The 25007-nt window shown below is 44.0% G+C and overlaps 1 protein-coding gene and 1 long non-coding RNA gene across 2 annotated transcripts in view; both read right to left on the reverse strand.

The window, feature by feature from the left end:
• Window positions 1-21779, reverse strand: part of LOC120534928 (multiple epidermal growth factor-like domains protein 6) — a 56162-nt gene extending 34383 nt beyond the window's left edge. The window contains exons 1-22 of the mRNA XM_039762432.1: window positions 21711-21779; window positions 21544-21631; window positions 21179-21329; window positions 18464-18603; window positions 16659-16790; window positions 15929-16078; window positions 15621-15752; window positions 13965-14144; window positions 13672-13863; window positions 13368-13589; window positions 11782-11931; window positions 11593-11696; window positions 11292-11509; window positions 10869-11089; window positions 9986-10132; window positions 7772-7936; window positions 7209-7360; window positions 5291-5459; window positions 4437-4545; window positions 3542-3681; window positions 3002-3127; window positions 2464-2643 (exon numbers count right to left, since the gene is read on the reverse strand). Coding sequence (XP_039618366.1) covers window positions 2464-2643; window positions 3002-3127; window positions 3542-3681; window positions 4437-4545; window positions 5291-5459; window positions 7209-7360; window positions 7772-7936; window positions 9986-10132; window positions 10869-11089; window positions 11292-11509; window positions 11593-11696; window positions 11782-11931; window positions 13368-13589; window positions 13672-13863; window positions 13965-14144; window positions 15621-15752; window positions 15929-16078; window positions 16659-16790; window positions 18464-18603; window positions 21179-21329; window positions 21544-21631; window positions 21711-21779 — 3337 coding nt within the window. The remainder of the gene's footprint in view (window positions 1-2463; window positions 2644-3001; window positions 3128-3541; window positions 3682-4436; window positions 4546-5290; window positions 5460-7208; window positions 7361-7771; window positions 7937-9985; window positions 10133-10868; window positions 11090-11291; window positions 11510-11592; window positions 11697-11781; window positions 11932-13367; window positions 13590-13671; window positions 13864-13964; window positions 14145-15620; window positions 15753-15928; window positions 16079-16658; window positions 16791-18463; window positions 18604-21178; window positions 21330-21543; window positions 21632-21710) is intronic.
• A 15-nt stretch (window positions 21780-21794) lies between these two features.
• LOC120535956 lies at window positions 21795-24376 on the reverse strand. The gene is made up of 3 exons (XR_005634994.1): window positions 24341-24376; window positions 23932-24165; window positions 21795-21898 (listed from the first exon to the last, which is right to left on the reverse strand). It is a non-coding gene; the product is annotated as an uncharacterized LOC120535956 (long non-coding RNA).
• Between the last annotated feature and the right edge of the window lie 631 nt (window positions 24377-25007).

The raw sequence follows: 25007 nt of genomic DNA on the forward strand, positions 1-25007 counted from the left end.
TGTAGGGCCCACTGTCTCACGCACACATACACACTCACACCGAGGCCAATTTGGAGTCACACATCTTTGTGGATGTTTTGAAGGAAACTGGAGTGCCAAGGGGAGAACATGCTAACTCCACATGGACGCAGGATTTGTGAAGCAGCAGCAGGGCTAACCACTGTGCTACCCTGCTGCCTTACAGCTAACGCAAATATTACAATTATTAAATTAGCAATCTGAACGTGAGAATCTATGCTGTGAAAGAATCCTAGGTAAGTGAAACTGAGCTGAAAAGAAAAGAAGAAGACAGCTTGCCGGGAGAGTACATTTTAGCTTCACCATTCAGCTGTAGCCTTTGTTTTCATGAGCACGTTTGACATTTTATTCAATTGCCTTAATGTTCATCTGCAGCTAATTCAATGGCAATTTCTCTATTAAGATAATTGTGCCAATGATGAACCCATTGTTCACCCGAACACCCAGCCTGTCTACCCATTCAGAATGTATAACTGGTGTAACACAGGAGGGCGCGCCAAAGTATACCACTACAAAATACTTGGGGGATGGAGTTTAGCTTTGTGCATTCTGCCTCCTTCTGGTGTGCCTATGATATTACATGGTTGGGTGAGCTTGTGCTTCAGGAGCAGCAGGTTGGGTGCCATTATGTCTTCTCCATCCCTGACCTCAGGGCACCCTTATCCAGATGCAAATTGTCAAACTTTGTGCTATGCACCAGGCTCCATCCGCAATCCACATATTTGACAGGTGATTTTAAATTACCGAGTGGCACTGTACATGCCAGCCTTCTCCCACCCAATAAATTCAGACAGTGCTATTGTTCCCTCGTGATTTCAAACTTGGCCTTGTAAGTACGCCAGGGTGCTGCCCCTTTCCAGAAATGTAAGCGATGACCCTAAATTTCAGTCATAATATGCATAACAGGCTTCTCCAACCAGGTATTTGGTGATCTGTCATTTAGGTTTTTCACGCAGATCAACAGAACAAGACTCTTTGATGTCAATGTAAAAATAGAACTCTGCCAAGTGGTCTAAAATAATTAAAAATAGGAAACACCAAATTTCTGATCACATAAGAATTAACTTATTATTATGACACCCTTAAATCATCACTGGTGGAAGTCACAGAATTAGTTCTATTATTAATATTGTTCTTTATCAGTATACTGCTGCTGAAGTATGTAAATTTCCCCTTGGGATTAATAAAGTATCTATCTATCTATCATATAGTGCCTTTCACATCTATCTATCTATCTACAAAGTATCTATCTATCTATTATATAGTGCCTTTCATATCTATCTATCTATCTATCTATCTATCTATCTATCTATCTATCTATCTATCTATCTATCTAGCTCTATTATATAATGCCTTTCATATCTATCTATCTATCTATCTATCTAGCTATCTAACTCTATTATATAATGCCTTTCATATCTATCTATCTATCTTTCCGGCACCAGTAGCTGGAAGGGAAGGGAAGACTCAGGATATGGAAAGATTGGGGAAAGCAGCTTCTTTAGGGCACTGCCTCCCCGAAGACTCTAGAGGGCAGCTCCCCTGGTTTGCAGCGGTGCCCAGATTCCCGTAAGACACCATGGGACTTAGAGTTCTGTATCTCAGCCCAGTTGGGTGCCGTGGGTGATGCCAGGGGGTGCTGTGAATGAACCGGAGGACATAAGGTATCCGCCTGAAGTGCTGGCAGGTCAGGTGGGTGGAAGAACAGAAACACTTCCGGGTTGGACAATATAAAAAGGACTGCCTTAAACCCAGTCGATGATCCAGAGTTGGGTGGATGGTGGACAAAGCTTACTGGGAGATGTGGAGGAGAAAAGAGAGAGAGAATAATTGTGGGCACTGTTGCTTAGTTACTTGTGGCTGTGGTGGTGAAGAGCACTGTGAAGAATTTAAACAAAGAATTAAACAAGTCTTGGTGCTTTTAACTTGTCTGTCTGTTGGGTTTGAGGAGCGACAGTGCCCTCTAGTGTCCACACAATCTATCTACCTATTATACAGTGCCTTTCCTATCTATCTATCTGTCTATCTATCTATCTATCTATAATATGGTGTTTTTCACATCTATCTATCTATCTATCTATCTATCTATCTATCTATCTATCTATCTATCTATCTATCTATCTATTATATAGTGCCTTTCCTATCTATCTATTTATGTGTCTTGACCAATGCTTTTCATTGGCACTGTAAGATGTAGACCCTAATACCAGACTGGCATCATGCACATAAGAATTTCAATCCCAGTCCTCATTCGTATCTCTGTTCTGGACAGGCTGTGTTTATAAAACAAATTGCTGATGTATAGACAGGGCACCTACTGTATGCATTACTTTAAACAAATGTAATGTAAAACCAAACTGAACTGAAAGGCCTTTTGGATGGGATGGGTTGGGCGTTCACCACAGCGCTGCCGACCCTAACTGTCCCCAGAGCACACCCAGTGACCTGTGGTATTGCAGTAGAATCCAGGAGGACAGCGTCTGCAGGCTCCCTTGCTGTCAGCGCCAGGTTCGGAGTAGTAGGTGTGAAGTGGGCATTCTCGAGGACCGGCTGGCGACTGAGGATTTGTCTCATTCATGCCATCACAATAGTGCCCAGGCGGGCATAGGTAAAGCTCAGGGTCTCCTGTTAAAGAACAAAGAAGAAGAGTAAATTCAGTAAGTCATGAGTGTGTTAAGGAGTAAGTGACCAGTGCTGGTTATAGACATGATGAGGGGTATGGTATCTCAAAAGACCCTCACCCTTCAGGTTTGCCCATATTTTAAAAGAGCCACAGCATCCATTCATAATAATGACCTTGTGTTATTTTCACCCTACTTTTTCCACTAAAATGCCAGAGCACCTTTTTAACTTGCTGAAAGAGGACAACACCCAATATGAGAGATGGAGGGAACAATCATCCTTCAGTGTTCTCTGTCCTCTATTTCTTTGTGGGCACATAGGGTTGGACACGAACTTCTCTAAAGAATGTCTCCACACTTGCCTTGATGGCACCAGTAGCCGGAAGGGCAGGGAAGGCAGTCAACCTTGTGTCTGGCACCGGGCAGAGAGCGGAGAGTGTTGGGTGGACACGCCAGTGGCTCCTCAGTTCCCTCAGGACAGTAGAATCCTGAGGAGGAGAAAAGAGAAGATATAAGGGGGGCATTTCCAAGTGTGAAACAACAGAAAACAAAACAAAGGAGATGAAAGCCCAGGAGGCCATATGGCAAAGCATCGGGCAGCTGAATGTCCCCACCAGCCAGTCTAATCAATTTGTCCATTCATTCCTCCCAGCCATTTTCTGAATTTGCTTTATTTTTCAGGGCGTCTAGGAGCTGGAGCATTGGGCATATAGCACAAACCAACCATGGATGGGATTAACCAAATCTGGGATGTGGGCACCATGTACTTGCATCAGCCTTGCCACTATAAAGGAATGGCAGATGGGCTACACACTCCACACACCCTGACATTCTTCACATGCTGGGATCACACAATGGATAAGAGAACTGACTGTCGGTCGGCCCCCCGCAGAGATTGGTACCTGCTGGACAGAGGCCCGCACAGACGTCTCCAGGTGGGCAGGCTGCAACCTCGGCCATGGAGGGGCCATGTGGAGTAAACTCGTAGCTCCCCGACAGACAGAAAAAGCCGGCAGCGCAGCTCCCTTGTATCTGTCCTCGTCTGAATAGAAAAGAAAAAAACATGAAAACAAGTAAAGAGCTGCACTCCCACCTAAAGCCCTGCTTTGGTCCCCCACAGCATGTACGTCATTGACTGCTGTCACACACGTGCACATGGGAGGCAGCTAAAGAGTTCAAAAAATGGATAATTCCACACCGGACCAGGGGATGACAGAGTGCACTGATCCTTTCACTTTCTCTTCTCCAGATCGAATAAGGGAATTTCTGCCTGGGCCCGATGATGTCACTTCCTGTCATCGCCCAAACGACATCACTTCCTGTCCTTGCCCAAATGACATCACTTCCTGTCCTTGCCCAAACGACATCACTTCCTGTCATCGCCCAAACGACATCACTTCCTGTTCTTGCCCAGATGACATCTCTTCCAGTTCCTATCCAGTTTGATAGCGTAATTTCCACTGCCCACCATGTTTTTTCTGCCTACCAGTTTTCTGTAAAGACTTGCAAAACCAACTTCTCATTCTGGCAGCCCATTTCAATGACATGGTTGGCTGCCCCCAAATCTTGTTCTGTGTGGTCTGAGTCCTGTCACACTGCACGTAACTGAAATTCTGCCCTCGATATCCTGTAGGCATTGTTTTTGCAGGGCAGCATATTTCCATAACAGAGCACATGCCATTGGGCCAGACCTTCTGTGCCATTGACCACGGGTGACAACAGGACATGTGCATGTAATGCGCATTTCCCTGAAAAAAATAAAAATAATAAATAAGAAGGAAGAGCAAAGCTTTTCACCTGCAGAACTTCCCTGGAGGACATGGCAGGCAATCGTGTGGCTCTTGCAGACCTGACGCGTGGGCAGGAGTGAAGGTGCCATTGGGGCAGAGCTGAGGGACTTTGGTGGCTGTACACAGGTAGACAAACAGTCAGTGTGACACATGGCCTTCTGTAAGCTTCTCAACATTTACATTTGGCTAAATGTATGCATAATAAACACCACAGCACTGCACCCCATGGAGATGCAGAAAGCAGAGCCCAAGCTGTTAGGCTACATTTAAAAACTACTGGGTACCCCCTGTACTCATCCTTAAACCCTACCAATACTACACTCTTATCATGCAGGCGCCACCTGTCTGTAAAGAGTAGTACTGCAGGGATAATCTTACTTACTCTGCTGATGTTGCACAGATCGGTGTTCCCTTGAATGTCATCATGAAGCTGGAGTGTTCCATGTATTTGTCATAACCCCCCAAAAAAGGCTGAGCTGGCACTAAAAGACCCCCCAAGTCCACTTTAAATGTGACTTCTTCATCAAGGCCAAACTGAGAAAAGACTAAGAAGAGACGAAAAGGCATCCCCTGCTTGTTAGATTATTAATCTTCTGACGTGTCCACGGGACCCGCAGGCTTTCATCTGCTGTGCTTTTATAATTATCATTTTTTCCCCTGATGTCTTTATTCAAGGTGACTTACAACATTTGAGATACAATTGGTTACATTTATTTTATTTTTCCATTCAGAGCACTGGCAGCACAAGTGTCTTGGTCAGGGTGACATGGTGTCAATAAAGGGATTTGATCCCACAAGTCCAAAACCTTACCTACTATACCACACAGCCTTTTGGAGTGAAGAACAAATGAACTGGCTTACCAGGTGGGCAGTAAGTGTGTGGTGGGCAGGGTTGAGGATCACCAGCGATTGACTCCTCACAGAAGTATCCAGGTTGGCAGGGGACACACACCTCTGAGGCCCGGTTAGGCTGGTACTCTCCAGCAGGGCAAGGCAGTGGGCTTGCTGATCCAGGTGGACAATGATGACCCTGAGGAAGAAAAAGGTCAGGTAGCATGCAAGTTAAAAGGGAACATGGTGCCTTTGAGTAGATGGCACAGATAATGCAGTAGGCTGGCACTGTGAATGAGAAAGAAAGAAAGAAAGAAAGAAAGAAAGAAAGAAAGAAAGAAAGAATTCACGGAGTCTGTTATCAAAAAAGTATATGGAATATATGATGTGATCATGTAAGCAAAGAAAGAAAGAAAAGAAAGAAAAAGAAAGAAAGAAAGAAAGAAAGAAAGAAAGAAAGAAAGAAAGAGAGAGAATTCACAGAGTCTGTTATCAAAAAAGTATATGGAATATATGATGTGATCAGGTAAGCAAAGAAAGAAAGAAAGAAAGAAAGAAAAGCCTCAATACAACTGTGCCTGTAGACCATTGCCCATGACATTTGTAAAATATTGTCTCAAATTATTCTAATTGTGAAAGATGCTATTTAGTGTGGAAGATAGGGGGTGCTATTGAGTCACCAAACACCTATAATACCAACAAGGAAGCCAAAAGAAATAAACATGTATTTGTTTTTACTTTCTTCTGTTTTTGCTGTTACATTTTCATTTGGTTGTTCGCCTTTGTTTTTTTAAAAGGATTTTATTTTATTAACAATGATAAGGAAAACGAGATAGTAAAATGCAAGGAAAAAAGTGTTAAATACAAAAAGAGGAAAACTAAACCTTGGCTGCCCCACCGAACCAGACAAGATGGACCCTGCACCCTCTCTATTGGATATGGTGCCTAGAGGAGTGACCCATCTCAATTAACCTCTCCTCGAGACCACCTTCATCACTTTCCTCACACTGGACCCCCTGTCCCAAGCTGAACCTCTGTCCAGCACGTCACTCTGAGTCTGCCATCAACGGTTTGGGCAGCAGTGGCTTTTAAGCACCAGCCAGGGAGATCAGTTATGTTTTCTGTAACATACTAGAGCTCCCCCTAGTGGTGCCAGTTGATTCTGCAACAGCCCAGTTCACCTGTCCAATACAGTGGTTAACAGGGTGCTCTGTATATGGCACCTTTTGGCCTGACAATCGTCAAACTACAGCAATGTGGTGAGGTTTTCCACCTTGTGGCAGAATAGTTGCATCCCGGATGTCCTCTGCATGTTCCTCCCACAGTTCAAGACATGTACGTTAGGTGAAATGGCAATGTTATATTGGCCCAAATATGTACGAGTGTATGAGTAGTGTGTGTTCACCCTGGGATGGAATGACGCCTGTCCAGGTGCACCAAGATATTACGCAAGACTCTACCTAGGCAGGTTAGAAATATAGTCGAGGGTTTGAGGAGCAAGGGTGCAAGTGCCGGCTGTCCGAGTCATTCACTTGTTGCAGGGACTCATCAACATACGAATGACAAATGACGGGACATGGCGGTTATTGTTAGGGGGGTTAAGAATCGTGGCTACCTGGCACTTAAAAATCTCTGCGTGGGAGAAGCAGTGAGTGTCTGTGTGGCAATTCAAAAGTGAAAAAAGGTGCACAGCCTCAAAGACGCTCAGCTAAGAGGGAACCTCTTAATAAACAGAAGGACAGAGAGCACAGTAAAGCTTTGGGAGGGCTGTCCTCTGGAGCATGCTGCACAGACCTGGGGTGTAGCGCCTCCTGTTGACAATACACATCTTTCACTTTTATCACATACAGTTCCTATCTTGTCACCCATCACAAAAGTGCACTGATAGAAGGAATGCCAGACAGAATGGAGAAGTGGCAGCTGACTCGAGACGTGACAGACTTCTCACCTTAGGGCATAAGAAGGCATTAGGGCTCACAGAAGAAAAACCCGCTGGACAATAGAAGCCTGGGAGACAGGAACCACTTGGCACTTGGAGACCTTCACTGGCACAATAATGACCTGCCGGGCAGGGCAAACAGCTCTCCAGTGAGGTGCCACCTAGTGTAAAGAAAACAATAGCTCAGAATCGCAGGGTGGGGAATGGGGGTCTTGGTCATAGCACCACCTGCTGGCTCCAGAATTTAACATGAATTGGGTGGGGGATTTAATGAGCCGGCAGGATCAAGGGGGAAGAACCCTGATGCCTACCAACCTGGCTATTGGTTTCAAATGACACTTTCTCTCATGGCAAAACATAATTGTACCATCTTTTGTAAAAGCCTCCTACATAGGCAGACAAACCGTGAAGTTTAATAATTGATTTTTATCTAGTTAACATGAATTGAACTCTTACTCTGACTGTAAAGCACTTGTGATTGTGTGCTCAATGAAAGGTGCTAGAAAATTAACACTGGTGGATCAAATGCTTGACGCCTCCCATTAGGGTGCTTGCATTGTATTCGCTCTTACCAGTGTTGTTTCGGATGCTTCCTAAAGGGCATGGCATTGGGGTGAGTGCCCCCTCTGGACAGTAGTGACCTGCTTGACAAAGGCCATTCCTAGGAAACATCTCACTGGCCAAAGGAACAGCATCAGTCGCTCCACCCTGGCAAAAATATCCTTGAAGACAGGGACCTGGGAGCAAAGAGCAAAACAACATTTTTTAGAGTGGTATGCTCTTCTTGGAAAAAATGAATCTGATACACGCAAAAGTTAAGCGTTTTCAGAGAGCTACACATCTGGAGGACTGGCGATCTGGATATACAAATTAGAGGACACCGGTGGGCGAGGGAGAGCTGCATCCAAATTATGATGCCACTCAAAGTCTTTGCTCTGATATGTGAATTAAACATTTAGTCGGAACAACCACTGATAAACGCACAGGCCCCATATTGTCATCCAATAAAGACTCCTCACCCTCAACAAAAAGTTGTCAAATCCACCTTCAACACAGGGGATGAAAATATAAAAACTGGCATGACTGGCTTTAGTAGCAGGGCACAATATTCAGCAATAGATAGATAATGAAGGGTCAATAAAATACAGACACTCTATAATAGATAGATAGATAAATAGATAGATAGATAGATAGATAGATAGATAGATAGATAGATTTGCAAGGCACTATATAATAGATAGATAGATAGATAGATAGATAGATAGATAGATAGATAGATAGATAGATAGATAGATATGAAAGGCACTATATAATAGAGTTAGATAGATAGATAGATAGATAGATAGATAGATAGATAGATAGATAGATAGATAGATAGATAGATAGATAGATAGATAGATAGATAGATAGATGTGAAAGGCACTATATAATAGATAGATAGATAGATAGATAGATAGATAGATAGATAGATATGAAAGGCACTATATAATAGATAGATAGATAGATAGATATGAAAGGCACTATAGTGAAAGGCAGATAGATAGATAGATAGATGTGAAGGCACTATATAGATAGATAGATAGATAGATAGATATAGATAGATGAAAGGCACTATATAATAGATAGATAGATAGATAGATAGATAGATAGATAGATAGATAGATAGATAGATAGATAGATAGATAGATAGCACTATAGATAGATAGATAGATAGATGAAAGGCACTATAGTAATAGATAGATAGATGATAGAAAGATATATAGATAGATAGATAGATAGATAGATAGATAGATATGAAAGGCACTATATAGATAGATAGATAGATAGATAGATAGATAGATAGATAGATAGATAGATAGATAGATAGAAAGGCACTATATAATACCTAGAGCAGGGGTGTTGAACTCTGGGCCTGGAGGGCGGAAGTGGCTGCAGGTTTTCATTCTAACCCTTTTCCTAATCAGTGACCAGTTTCTACTGCTAATTAACTCCTTTTCCCTTCATTTGAATAGCCGCGTTTTTAAAGATTCAGTCCTCTGAATTTATTATTTTCTTCATTAAATGACAGCCAAGCAGAAATGAGATGTGAAACGAGCTGACAGATGACCAGCTAAACAGGGATTTCATTCCAACCAGTTTCTTTATCAGAAGCCAATTCTTGGTGTTAATTAAAACCGTTATTTAATTCCATGGCTTGTTGCTGCTCTCAATCTGCCACAGCAGACTTTTCCAAAACTGTTGATTTTTTGTTTTTTCCTAAAACATCACAAACATGTTTTGGTGACCTGAGACATTAGCCTTACGGAGACCTTCAACTTTCTTTATTTTCAGATATTGTGTCATGAGTACAGATGAGCTGGTCATGTGGCGGCACATTTTGTGTCTCTTTATTGTTTGGCTGCTAATTATAGAAAAAGAAACAACTAAGAAGCCTGAGTCAAGTTAATTAAAACTATGGCAAAAGAAGATAATTAGCAGCAATAACTGGTCAATAATGAAGAAGACGGTTAGAATGAAAACTTGCAGCCACTGCCGCTCTCCAGGACCAGAGTTTGACACCCGTGACATAGAGAAAGAGAGAAAAGGCATTATGTATTACATAAAAAAGTCACTGTACAAAAAAAAACACATAGAAAGATATGAAAGTCACTACGTGTTAGGTACATACAAAAGGCATTATATATTGGATAGAGAGGGTGTCGTACAAGTCAGATAGATATTCAGTGCCTTCCATATTTATTTTGTTCAGTACACCAGCCACTAGACAGATAGACCGTTAGCCTTACCATCTGGTTGATGATTAGCTTCCCCTCTGCAGAATGATCCAGCTGGGCATGCCACGCATGCTGTCATCGATAGGGCACCCTCCATCTTGTTCATTGTGCCTGCTGGACATGGTAATGGATAAGCTGTCTGCACTGGACAATAGTGACCTAAAATGGAAAGCAAATGCATTATCCATGCTGTCTGAGTGTGCCAGCTGGTGCCAAGAGACTGGCACGATCTGTGGCTTGTGGAAGGCCAAGGAAGGTGATGGGACAGCTTCCAGTAGCTGATGGTGCTTTTGTAAGCCTGCAGTACAGCCACCATGAGCAAGTGGGGCTTTGGTGCTGTGTCTTAGGTCATAGCAGCCTCTAGTGGTTGCCAGTGCTCACTGCAATAAGCCCAGATCATTTACAATTGTCAGCTTCCTTTCTAGTTCGCCTTACTTATTTCAGAATGTCTGAGTACTAGGGTGTTGAACCATGTTAGCCATTATGGATGTAATGAGAAGCCAAGCAAAATGACACAATTTATTGGTTAACTAAAAATATTATAACATGCAAATTTGGAGACATCTTGCCTGAGGAAGGGGTCTGAGTTGCCTTGAAAGCTTGCATATTGTAATCTTTTTAGTTTCCCAACAAAAGGAGTCATTTTGCTTCACTTTTCAGAATGTCTGAGCAAAGTACAATGAAACATAACTTCCAATTCGCCTCTAGCACATACACTCAGGCAATATCACTGTCTCTCTCCATACCTCTAAACCTTTCACCAGAGGTAAGTCATGCTGAGGCCCATGCCACCCTTGTGCAACACCAGTCTAGTCAAAGAATGCACATGCCAGTATAAGATTCCTGATTTGGAGGCCAGAGCTCCAAAGTACTAACCCCAAAATTAAATCCTCACCTGGGGAGCAAATGATGGGTTCTTTCGTGCCAGGAGTGTGACACATAGTGCCAGGGGGGCACGGAAGACAGACGCTAGCCCCTGGCATTGGGCTGTAGGTACCAGGCTCACAGGGCACTTCAATGGCAGATCCAGCAGGACAATAGAATCCTTTGGGACACAGATAACCTTTAAGGCCATCAATAGGACGGTTACTGTCACTTCCACCAATACAGACAAAGCTGTGGATAAAGGCAAAATGAAAAAGAGTGGGCATTAGGATGCCATGCTGGGAGTGTTCTGCCTAACGCTTCCCCACACACTCGCATGTGCACATTTAGTCTTTCGGTTATGGAGTCTCGCTGTGCTTGTTATGTTTAATTGGCTGCATTAGGTGCTTCTTCTACTCTCAAGCAGACAGAATGTGAGGGATAGGAGGGGTACCCAGTGCTGCAAAGTCCTGCCTCTCGTAAATCAGTCAGGCCAGGTCGGTCACAGTAGTGCCCCGGTGGACACTGCAAACATTCGGACACCTCCTGCAGGCCCTGAGAGCTGGAGAGGGTTCCAGAAGAACAGGGAATTGGGTGGCTGGATCCCAAGGGGCAATAGTGACCCTCAGGGCACATGTCACTACCCAGGATGGCCCCAGCTTCAGATTTAACCTGGAAAACAAATACAGTAAGGTGACATTTAAGAAGACCACCCAAATCATAAGTGGTGTGTCAGAATGTAAATTCAGTGTTACCCTGTACTGAGTCGAATTTGGGCTGATGGCACCGGCCATACAGTAGAAGCCAGCCTGGCAGGGACCTGATGGGGCAGACAAGCCTGGAGCTGAACAGTACATCCCTGCATGGATATGGGGGCACAGGTCAGTTTAGGGTATTGGTGGGGTGGGTTAAGCAGGTCAGTTTGTAACACCCACTGAGCTCACCTGCAGGACAAAGCTGGCAGTCTGAGATGCTCACTCCCCCCATTTGAGAGTTGATGGTGCCCCTTGGGCAAGGCCAACCATTTGCAAAGCCTGTGCCAGGCGGGCAGAAATAGCCAACAGGGCACAGTGTGGGGCTCACCACTCCAGAGTCTATAAAGGAGAAAAGGAGAAAAGCTTAGTAGTTAAAAACTGCACTTCAGCCAAAAACAAATCCATAAATCATAATAACAAGGACAGGTTTTTGTAGGAAAGACAAAGTTTTAGAGTCATAATAAAAGGAAAGATCAGCCTGCAGGCAATGCCCACCTTAACTCAGCCAGCCATTTTTGGAATCCTGCCTTTTCAAAAATCTCAACAAGCCATAAAATTTCCACGCTCAGGTGCAATAGGGGGGTCTTAGTAAATAGAGATGAAAGTTTGTGCATCTTACATGTTTTAGTTACCTCAGAGTCAGTTATAGTAAATTTCAACGGATTGCCCCCCCTCGGCCCCAAGAAATCTCACTATGGCACATTGTTCAGCAATGGTGCAATCCCACAGCGGAGCGTCCATTTTCATTTGACCTCGGCTTCAACTGGACTAACAGCAGAGCGCTGCATTGTGCGTGCTTGAACTACCCATAAGCCATTGCGAATGTGTTGTATTGCATCAACTTCTATCCATTGCAGTTACCACGTAATTTTCAGATAAACCTGAAATAAGTTCCCCTTCTAGCTATTAATATCAGTTTAAACACAAAACAATCTAAATATTTAAGAACCTGGAATGATGCCAGTCTTAACGATTTTAATTTCACTATCTCAAAACACACAGAAGGGCACACAGTAACCCCAAGTCTTTGTGAAACGTTACACAACTAACCAAAAGCTGGAGTTCTGCTCTGTCCTCTCTATTCCTGGCCCTTTGTGTGCCACACAAACTGTTCAACTGTTGACGCCCCTTGCCCCACCTCCTGAGGCTGATTGGTCATCTGATGGCCTTCAGGTTTGTCATGATTAACGCATGATCCTGAGTCGAAATGCAAGGCACTCGGAGCAGCCGCTAGGTGAAATGCACCAGGAAGGAGAAGAGTGAAGACCCAAGAAGACACAACAATGCAAACTCGCAGAGACTTTTAACACCTCACACGTTGGGTGTGTCGGCCAGCATCATCTATGGCAGCTCTTCAAATCGCCAGGTCGCATAGCGATTTGCCACACCCACTACCTTTTTATTTGCTTCCTCTGACACTTTAAGACTATTTAAGAATGTGAGATACTATAATGGCTGAATAAAAGTTTATTGCATTTAATATTTGATCTCTGCTGCCACCTGGGGGCTAAATGAATAAAGAGGAGACCCCCTTTGATAGAAGAAGTGACGGGCACTAGAGCAGTCAGCTCCGGGTGTGCATGAGATCCATTAGTCCCATGTGGAAGTGTATTGCGGCTGCAGGCTGTGTGCCCTTCCAGGCCAGGTGAGTGCAAGAATAACAGAATAAGAGGTGGGATTGAGAACATGTGTGTGGGTCTAAATCACAAAGTTAGGAAATCTTTCCACAATAAAACAAACCTTCAGCTTTAAATTCCCAAGATAAGCCTTCTTACCATTAGACGGCTGGCAGTAGTAACCCTCCAGACAGATGGTACAGGATTCCTGCTCTGCTTCATGCTGGAACGTCCCTCTCTCACAAGCCTTTGGAGATGCAGAACCGGCTGGACAGTAATGTCCAGGCGGACAGCGGTGAGCAATGGGCTTTGGTGAGGTCTGACCTGGAGGGCAGTAAAACCCTGCTGAGCAGAGGCCATCTGGATTGGTACGTCCAGGAGCTAAGAAGGGACAATAGTCACATTATTTCACAGGTAAGAAGAAAACAGCTGTTTGTAGCACTCTGGAGTCTGCAATGCCAACCTTGACAAAAGTGCCCCTTTGGGCACAGTCTGCAGTCTTCCTTCTGTGTGCTTCCTGGAGTTGAGCTATAAGTGCCTATGTCACAAGGGATGGGAGATTCAGTCCCACTGGTGCAGTAAAACCCAGCTGGGCAGATGCCTTGATCAGGCCGGCCAGATCCTAAGTCGCAGTAGTAACCGGCATAGCACACCCCTGCAATAAGAAAGCACCCACCTGAAAAGAGGCCTGGCAAGGTATCCACCAGTTCACTTGAAGCCATTGGATGCTAACTCTTAACCTTCTCCAGAACTCACCTTTGATGAGCCCATCCTGGCAGTAGCTTCCCCTCGGGCAGACAGCACCTGTGATGTTATCACTGGGCCTCGGCTCCTGGGCTCCCATCCAACAGACAAAACCGAGTGAGCAAAGTCCACTGGGCTGAATCTGCCCTTCAGAGTCACAGAAATGACCAGGTGGGCACGGTGAGCATCCCGCTGTGGAAAAGAAAAGTTGACTGAGAACTCTGTAGAAGTATTAGGAGAGGGCAAACACTAAGGCTGGCCTTCTTTTGGCATCCATTGCAGTGGTGACCCAGTGGACAAAAGCTATCCATGATGATGTCTAGGATTTTTTATTAAAGACTACATGGTGTCTTGTCTACCATAATGGCCGCCATTTCATTTGGTCTATGAATTCATTTTTGATTTTCTACCAGTCCTTCCTTCAGCAAATAAATTTTTAAAAAATAATGAAATAACAATAATTAAACAAAACATGTGTAGACTTTGTGTTTAAACATATCCCCCAGTTTTGGTAAAGACAAGATGGACGTCAAGTGTCACATGACGGTGTCCAGTAGCGTCTACCCATATTTTTTGTGACCTTAAAGGACAATAGTTAGTTAGGCTTTTTTTACCCTGGTTGATGCACTAAATACTAGATGCACTTCAAGTCTTCCATGGCATTATCCATCCCATTTGGTTTTTATACAGGTCTTAGCACCTTCCAAACATTTGAATTTTGCTTATTAAATTGACAAAAGCTTGGCAGGCTTTTCTACCCAGTATGATGTCTTTTGATTACTGTAAAAGAATAGATGCACTTCAAAATGGACTTCCATGGTGTTGTCCATTCCATATGGTTTTCTGTGTTAAGGTTTGAATTTTATGGGTCTTGGTACCTTCCAAAAATTCCTACTCTGCTTAGCAAATTGACAAAACCTTTGTAGACTTTTCTACGCAGGAACAGATAAGGTCAGGGAGCATGCACTGGTACAGCGAGTTGCCGCACCCACCACATGGCAAAACAGATTGGGATCCTGGTTGGCAACCCCCCAGGCAGACATGTGGTCCAGTCCCACACCCTGGAAATGACTGTCTATCTGCCGCAACCAGGTGCTACATGGGCATCCCCATGGCCTGGTCCAGCCACCCGGATCCTCAGCATGGCTGTAGTGCTGTAACTGACACTCCCTCACAATGGAGGTGATGTGCCTCATTCAGGACACCATGGGAAACCTCTCATTGAACACAAAGTCAAACCAATGGTACCCAAGGATTCTCCGAGGAGACACAGTACCAAAGTAGTCCAGTCTTTATCTCAGGTCACTGGATAGCGTCCATGTCTTGCAATCATATAGCAAGACAAGAGGCACCAGGACTGTAAAGACTTGGACCTTTGACCTTTACATAGATATCATGACCTCATGACCCCTATGCTCTCCCAATCCATCTACTGACTTCATAGGAAGAGGGTAATGCCTCTTAATTACCTGTCAAAAAGGTAGATGAAGGTCAAATCTTTCATGAGACTCCTCATCCCCTTTAGGTCTCAGTGCTTTCCACCAAGCCTTGTTTTAATGACTTAAATGTGACTGAGATCACACAGTACTTTACCTGCAGAGGTCAGTCCTTGGTGCTGGCTGAGTGTTCCCTTGGGGCAGGGGTACCTGGTGCTGAACCCTGTCTTACCAGGGCAGAAGTAGCCAAACAGGCAAAGCTGAGGCTTTACAGCTCCTACGGGTGCCAGGGTCTGAATACCACAGAAAAATCCAGGCGGACAGCTTTTACACCCACTCTGCCCCTGAAGATCCTGATAAAACCCTGAGCAGATAGCACAAAGCAGGAAAGAGATGTTATAGACAGCAGGAGACAAGCCATGGCACTCCACCTTCTGCATTCTAAAGAGCTCAAAAACAAGCAATGATGAGCAGCACCTGAGCGTTCAGTGAGTAAATCGAGGAGGGTGAAGAAGAGAGATAAAGTGGGCAACAACCTACCAGCTGGACAGGGTGCACAGTCAGTTTCCTGGATTGCCCCACTTTCTGGGCGATATGTACCAGCCGGGCAGGGAAGTGGGAACACACTAACTGTGGTACAGGTGTGCCCATCTACTTCTTCACATGATGGACTGGAAGTCTGCGAGGAAGCTGAAAGAGTAACAGCTGTTCATTAAGACTGCATAGGACGTTTGCTTCTCTAATCCCTTGTGCCCATTTTAGGACTGCCATCTATCTTCACTGTGTGGACTGGGGCCTTCTTCTAGCCATTGGGCTCCAAGCAGTCACTTGGCTTACTGGAGGATTACATAGACAAGTCCAAATGAAACCTGAACTGAACCCAGAATCCTGACAAAATAAGATTGCAGTGCTAGCCAGTGTAGCACCTGTGAACATCTTGTCTGATTACGATACAGAGAATGTTAAAGAGTTCTCAAGCGATGCTCTTTGTGTGAGACAGATCTCAGCCTGCACTGCAGGAGTGAAGATGTAACTCGATTGTCACAGCTGTTCCACAATCCAATAAACCACATACAAAAATAAGGTACTTAGGACTCAAAAACCCCAAAATCTGTACAGATCAGAAAGCCAGATGAAAACTAAATAAAAACATGGACAAAGACATGGACTGGGGACACTCAATAAAAGGGCATCTGAGGTGACCGAGTTGTATTTGACCGCTCACCGTCTTCCACCCACCACATTGCAGAATCTCAAAACCAAAGGTTACCTGTAGCGTTGAGAGCGCCTGCTGCTGCAGTGATTCCTGAGGAGCAGAATGAGCTAAGAGAAGATAACTTGGACGAACGTGGACAGTAATGGCCAGAAGGGCATATCAAGCAGTCGGCAACAGACACAGCACCTAGAAGGACATGCTTAGTAAGTAAGGCTAATGCCAAGATACCATAAAAGTAAGAATGACACAGAAAGGACAGTAAGGAGACAGTGGAGTAGAAGAGTGAGTGACATAAAGACTGAAGCTGCTGTAAGTGATGGTAGTGTGAGACACCAGTCATGTACTGGAGTGGGAATATCTGGGATAGAGTGGGATTGGGTGGTGAGGAGAAACCCACATGATTTTTAAAGTTGGTGTAAATGGGGCTGGCACAAGTGGATCACAGGAAACTAAAGTGGGTGTATCAGGTGGGTTGGTGTTGTGTTTAAACCAGGATTATGTGCATTTTCTGATTTATAGTTGTTTGTGTTAAATTTGAGTTTTTTCATGTTTTCATTTAATTTTTGTTACGTTTGTTTAATATTTAGTATTTACGTACCCTTAATGTATCTTAAGTTTGTGCAGTATATGTGCCTTGTGTTCTGTGGGTGGGGCCACAAGAGGCGGGGCCACCATGACATCTCACCTGAGAGACCGCCCTCTATCTTTATATTCTGGTGGATGCAATGGCTTCCCTCAGGGCCGGATTTAGATGAAAAGAGGCCCTAGGCTATTCCACTTACGAGGCCCTTTCACCTCCCATTTTTAAGTTTGTTCAAATTGCTAACAATTTGAATGTAGGCCCCTCTTGATCTTGAGGCCCTAGGCTGAAGCCTAGTTAGCCTATAGGAAAATCCGGCCCTGGCTTCCCTACAGTTGTCATTGGGTGAGGCAGAAGTTCATTTGTCCGTATCGCTTTTCTTTAATATTTCTGATTTTATGGATATTTCCTGCGGTGGGTTGGCACCCTGCCCGGGATTGGTTCCTGCCTTGTGCCCTGTGTTGGCAGGGATTGGCTCCAGCAGACCCCCGTGACCCTATGTTCGGATTCAGCATGTTGGAAAATGGATGGATGGATGGATGGATGGATGTTTCTCTTCTGTTATTACGCAGTTTGTAATTTGAATTGGGACTTGTTTGCTTTAGATTGCTTTTAATACAAAAATCTTTGTTTCCCATATGCTGTTTGGCATATTCTACTTTTTTTTTTTTTCAATAAATGTTTTCATTTATAACTATGCTGCTCTTTGGGATGTCTCAACAAATCAAAGTTTTATGGCCACCCCCACCCTTTAAGGGCATTTGTTTGCATATTTTTAAAATATTAGTGATAATTTAAACTTTTGAAGCCAGCTCACCATTTTGAGCTTGTGTAGGCCAAAGCCTGCAGGTAGAAGTTGGAGTCTGGCACCCTAGGGTAAGGGCCTGGCCCACTTTTTTGGGGCATTTAGTAGACTTTAAATGTTTTTTTCCCTGTATGTGACACCCTTTCACAGCTGGTGGTTAGTACTCCCAGATAAAAGAGGTTGGTGTGGTATATGGTGCAAGGCACCCTACGTGGGACTGAGTGTTCCAGCTACTGGAGGGTAAACTCAGATGGTATTAAAGTGTGTCCAAAAGATTAGAAGATGGTAATTTACCTACATGGGATGTAAAGAAGTTCATAAGATAAGTAAATGGGAATCCTCATAAGGAAAAGTGTACCAGGTAAAGGAGTGATAACCCATATGGTATGGAAGGTGGTCTGACATACTGTAAGTACCACAGTACAGAGGGTAGAGGACCAAAAGACTTGTTCTAAAAGCTGGACATGGCCTCACCTTCCTGAGGGCCAAATGTTCCCACTGGGCAAGGCATCATATGATGGGCACCCTTCAGACAGTAGAAGCCAGCCGCACACTTTCTCCCACTGAGTCCATCCAGTGGGCGAGCGGTAAGTGAACCAAGGAAACAAACGTATCTGTGGAAGGAGAAGGACGTAAGGGAGTGAAATCTGCCTAACAAGAGTTGGCACTCAAGCCACTTGAACTACATACTGGTGCCAAGATAGGGCTGTGCCAGAGCAGCCCAATGATATTTAAAATGAAAACAATATTGAAGCCAACTGTATTGAAAACCACAGGACTATAGGGTGAGCCCGTTGGCACATCACATCCCTGATAAAGGTGAGTGCAGGATGTGCTGTTCTGCCAGCTGGGCATAAATCCAAAGTGATAACTGGCAAGCCCTTAATGTCTCCACCTAGAAGCACAGAAACTCTGCCTAGTGAGTCATTTGGCTCGGTGTAGTCAGCATCAATGCCTTAATTTAACCCAGACAGGTGGTGTCCAGTGAACATGTTCTAGCATTTAGTATGGCTCTTTGGGATTATTATACTGACTTAAATTTATTTTGGTATACTGTATTTACTGCTTTTGTTGTTTTTTAGGTTTTCACGTTTCATTTTTTCTGTATTTTGCTTTCTTTTATGTAAAATAATAGCGACACCTGTACACCTGCTTATCTATGCAATTTTCTAATCAACCAATGCACGTGGCAGAAGTGCAATGCATCAAATCCCGCAGATGCAGGTCAGGAACTTCAGTTAATGTTCACATCAAACACCAGGATGGCAAAAAAATGTGATCTCAGTGATTTCAACTGGAGCGTAGTTGTTGGTGCCAGACAGGCTGGTCTGAGTATTTCTGTAGCTGCTGATCTCATGGGATTTTCACACAACAGTCTCTAAAGTTTACAAAACTTCCAGTGAAACTCAGTTCTGTGGACCAAAATGACTTGTTGATGAGAGGGGTCAGAGGAGAACAGCCAGACTGGTCTGAGCTGACAGAAAGGCTACAGTAACTCAGATAACCACTCTGTGGTGAGCAGAGAGACATCTCAGAATGTTCAACACATTGAATCTCAAGGTAGATGAGATGAGTTACAACAGCAGAAGACCATGTTGGGTTCCACTCTTGTCAGCCAAGTACAGAAAGCTGAGGCTGCAGTGGGCACAGGTTCACCAAAACTGGACAGTTGAAGACTGGAAAAATGTTGCCTTGTCTGATGAATCTCAATTTATGTTGCAGCACTGATGGAAGGCTCAGAATTTTGTACCAACAGCATGAATCCATTCACACAACCTGTCTTGTGTGAACAGTGCAGGCTGGTGGCAGTGTAACGACGAGAGCAATGTTATCTTGACATAATTTTGCTTGGTTAATACAAAATCAATCAAAACTTGAATGGCATGTCCTGTTTGATCATTGTTGCAGAACATGTGCATCCCTTCATGGCCACAATTTACCCATCTTCTAATGGCTACTTTCAGTCACAAAACAAAAGTCACCTCAAAATGGTTTCTTGAACATGACAATGAGTTCAATGTTCCTCAGTGGCCTTTCCAGTCACCAGGTCTGAATCCAACAAAACACCTTTGGGATGTGATAGAGTGGGGGATTCACAGCATTAAAGTACAGGAACCGTGTGACGTCAGCATGGACAAGAATCTCAAAGGAATGTTTCCATTATCCTATGTAATCCATGCCACGAAGAACTGAGAGCAGAAGGAGGCCCTTCCCAGTATTAGTATGGTCCTAAAATTTGCCCAGAAAGTATGTTTCATTGATTATACTTTCTTTAATTATTGAATTGAGATATATTGTGTTTCTAAGCATTATGTAATGTTCTCCTATGTTGTTTTGTGGGTGGTACCCCAAGAGGTGGGGTCTCCAGACATCGCTGCTCCCCTCCGGCTATTTAAGACAATGCAGTCGAGGGCTCAGAAGTGGCGCATTATGGAGTTTACTGAAGTCTTCGAGAGTGATTTTGCTTACTTTTTCTGTTTCTTGGATTCTTCTTTCATCTCTCTCTATATAAAATCCAATGGCTGTTTGTCTGTATGTCTGTCCGCTTTTCACAAGAGAACTACTTAATGGATTTAGATCGAGTTTTTTTTCTAGAATTTGCTTGAACATTCTGATTCATTTTGTGACTTCTCTCATCGTGCTAAGAATCATAGTTGGAATGAAATATTCATGCTAATCCGAGACAGAGGCTGCGGGCCAAGGGGAGGAGGAAGCGGGACGTCAGGAGTGGGGAGTCGGTCTACCTCTGCTTAGCTAGCGATACCCCTTTGTTTTGCATTGAGTTTTAAAGTTTGTCCTGTTTCACTACTATGCATGGGAGCCGCGGGGGGACAGCTAGTTTAGGATCATGGAATTCATTTCTTATTGGACTGACTTTCAGGCAGCTCCTTTGGCCTCTTTTTTGGCTCTTTGACAATTTTTGTTATATTTACATAAACATTTAGATTTCTGAAAATTATTTTGAGGGCTGTTTTCTCCAGCCGAAGATTTTTTTTTCTTAACCTCAAGAGGTACTTTGAGATTTTAGGACAATTCAGTTATTTTTAAAGCTCTGGCTCCTTTCGTAGGCCAAAGCAGGCCAGTAGAGTTAGGATTTATGCTATCTGGGGACCTCACCCCCTCATTTGCTCTACTCCTGAGTCCAAATCATAGCAGCACTGGCATTAAAAGTACACTATAAGTTCTCACCCTGGCATGCAGTCTCCTGTGGGCTCAGCCAAGCCTGCCGAACTGCAGTATTTCCCAGGGGCGCAGGGTGCACACTCTGTATGGTCGGAGATCTCAGTTCTGTTGCTGAAGGTGCCAGGAGGACAAGGAAATTGCACAGCTGACTTGGTACCTACAACAATTCAAACAACATTCCAGACAGTCTACCATGAAGAAAATACTAATTTGCACATCAAGCTGCTAGTAGGAAAAGCCAGGGTCGGGTCAAAGCAGGAGCAACATGCATGTGCCAGGCCTGTCACTTCTGTATGGTGAATTACCACCTCCCCCAATCTCCAGCTGATTCAATAAATTCACCATACACATAACTTCTGAGTCTCACACACCTGGGGGGCAGTAATGACCTTTAGGACACTGAAGCGCTGGCATGCCACCTGTGCAGTAGAATCCAGGTGGGCAAAGCTTGCAGTTTGCCTGTAGGTACAAAGACAGATAAACACGTGATGGTGGTCAATACGGCCCGTAACCTGTGAGCAGACTGTTATCTTCTCACCTGTCCTTGCTGATCTTGGTAGGCCCCCTGAGGGCAAGCTACTGGCACCGCACTTCCCGCTGGGCACATATGTCCTGTTGGGCACAGGAACACATCTGGCCTGCTAGACTCCTGGCCAAGTGGGCAAAAGAAACCAGCTTCACAAGTGTGAGAAGGGCTAGTTAGACCAGGAGCAGCACAAGCAAAGCCTGTAAGAAAGCAAGTTTTATCCAGTTAGCTGCACCAGGAAAAGGGGAAGAACATGGAGGGCAAGTACAGCCCCATTCATCCACAAAGCACTCAGTTTTATTCTGCCAATTGCCAGGCAATGATATCAATATACATGTCCAAAACCCAGAAGTCACCTGTGAGAAGGTAAAAACAGACACCTGACAATCTTTGTCAATACTGCCCCCCAGAGGTCAGTCTGAGGAACTGCAACTGCTGATGACTTTTAAGCTTCGACACTTGCAGTGAACATGCTTGTTGAGCACTATGGCTTGTTATAGAGGTGAGATTCCCCAATGGATTTGTATTATTTCATTATGAGTTTTTATTATTATTTACTTTATTGGCTGGCACCTTTATCATATTGCCATTATGATTATTATATTAATAATATTATTATCATATTATTATATTTTATTTAAGCACCGTGCTGTCCCTACATTGATAGATTGAAGGCCAGAGGATCCACATGACCATCATCATCATCATCATCAAATTCTTCCATGTGAAGCCTGAAAACCATGAGGACCGATTGAGATCATTGAAATTAGGTAGAATGCCTAGCAGGGGCTGGGTGGTCTTGTGGCCTTGTTTTTGTTTTTTCTGTCCTCCCTGGCCATCGGACCTTAATTTTATTCTATGTTAATTAGTATTGCCTAATTTTATTTTTTATATTTTGTCTTTTTTCTCTTTCTTCATCCTGTAAAACATTTTGAGCTACATCATGTGTGCCATATAAATAAATATTGTTGATGTTGCTGTTTGTCGAATGGGTGCTTACAGCGTTTAAGATGCAGTTGGTTACATTTCTTTTGATTTTCTCATTGGATCACAGGCAGGTGAAATGACTTGTTCAGGGTCACACGGTGTCAGTAGCGGGGTCTGAAGCCCCACAGCCTTAACCATCACATCACACTGCCTGCCACTTCTGAATAGCTGAATTATGGGGTGAACTTCTACTACCTTTTCTGCACAGGGTCTCACTGAGGATGGGTTCAAATTATTGATAATTCAATAATCAGTTATGTCCTCTTTGAATTCAAAATGCAAAACTTGGCACCTTTAGAAATGCATTCCTTGAGTTAATGGACATCTCCTCCTTGATCAGTCATGTATTACAGTAATCCCTCCTCGATCGCGGGGGTTGCGTTCCAGAATCCGCGAAGTAGAAACCATATGTTTGTATAATTATTTTTATATATTTTAAACTCTTATAAACTCTTCCACACTGTTAACATTATTAGAGCCCTCTAGACATGAAATAACACCCTTTAGTCAAAAGTTTAAACTGTGCTCCATGACAAGACTGAGATGGCAGTTCTTTCTCACAATTAAAAGAATGCAAATAGTATCTTCTCTTCAAAGGAGCAGAGAAGAGAATGTCAGAGAGAGCGAGAGCGAGATAAGAAAAGCAAACAATCAAAAAATCAATACGTGCTTTTAAGTATACAGAAGCACCGCGATAAAGCAGCATTTTGTAGAGGAGTGTCCGTATCCTCTGGGCAAACAGCCCCTCCGTCAGGCGCAGAGAATGTCAGAGAGGGTGAGAGACCAAGAAAAGCCAACATTCAAGCACCGCGCGGGAAGCATATCATTGAGGAGTTTTAGTTAATATGTAATACATGCTCTGATTGGGTAGCTTCTAAGCCAACCGCCAATAGCGTCCCTTGTATGAAATCAACTGGGCAAACAAACTGAGGAAGCATGTACCATAAATTAAAAGACCCATTGTCCGCAGAAATCGGCGAACCAGCGAAAAATCTGTGATATATATTTAGATATGCTTACATTTAAAATCCGCAATAGAGTGAAGCCGCGAAAGTTGAAGCGCGATATAGCGAGGGATTACTGTAATCTCCTATAAAGAACTATTGTGTAGTCTACCAATGTGCCTGCCGCCTGTAGTCAGTTTATAAAAAAAGTTGTGTTTAGCTCCCCCCAGCCACAGAGTCTACTGGACAATGCCATTACCCACCACTCTCCCCAGAGGAGCATTTCTTTGTTGGCCACAGACCTGAGGGACATGGGAGACAGTCAGACTGAGCTGTGTTTTTGGTTTTGTTGCTATAGTGGCCAGGGTGACAGGGCCGTGGAGTGCTGGAGCCCTCTGGACAATAATGACCTAGGGGACACTCATTTCCAGTAACGCCATCAGCAGGAAAGGGTGTCACAGCTCCGCCCAGACAGTAGTATCCAGCGGTGCAGTAGCCAGTGGCCTCTGATGACCCAGGTGTGGCACAGTAGAACCCTACAAGAAAATAAGAAGATGAAAAATGGACATCAGTAATTGTTCGTCTTCACTCCAACTCATGAGTAATATGTCAGGTGGTACCAAGCTAGCTCCTTTTGACCACACAAGAAGGACACTGCACCCAGAAAGCCAAAGTTCTTCTCTCTAAATGGGTAAAGAGAATTCTAATCACCTGGGTCACACGAGAGGCACTCCTGTACACTGCTTCTCCTGCGAATTGGGTTGTAGGTTCCCATGGGACATGGAAATTCATCCCCAAATTTAGTCCCTGTAGGACAATAGTGGCCTGCCAGGCACTCTTTATCTTCGTAATGTGAGGTGTTCTGGGGGCAGAAATACCTGTTTAATAAATAAAACAGTCCTGAGAGTTAGTGAGCCCTTCAAGGTGGTCATCATTGGAAATTTCATCTGAACCTCAAAGTGCTTTACATAGACAGTGGAGAGCGACTTCAACCACCACCAATGTGCAACTTCCACCTGGATGATGCAAGAGGCAGCCATTCTTGCACCAATCCATTCACCACACATTAGTTATTAATTGATGAATGAGTGAGAAAGATAGTTAGCTAATAAAGGGCAGGAGGTGATTGGGGGGCCAGAATGACCAAGCCATGGTGAGTAACTTATCCAGGACATTGGGGGACACCCTGCTCTTTTCAAAAGATGCCATGGGATCTTTTATGACCACCAAGAGTTAGGACCTCAGTTTTTACACCTCATCTGAAGGTCACTGCACTGGGGCCACAGGGAAGATGCCCCCTGCTAGCTTTTGCAACACCTCTTCCAGCAACAACCAAGCTTTTCCTAAATAATCTTCTACATACTGGCTTATCAAAAAT

This window comes from Polypterus senegalus, chromosome 9, assembly GCF_016835505.1.
Source record: "Polypterus senegalus isolate Bchr_013 chromosome 9, ASM1683550v1, whole genome shotgun sequence".
Lineage (NCBI taxonomy): Eukaryota > Metazoa > Chordata > Cladistia > Polypteriformes > Polypteridae > Polypterus > Polypterus senegalus.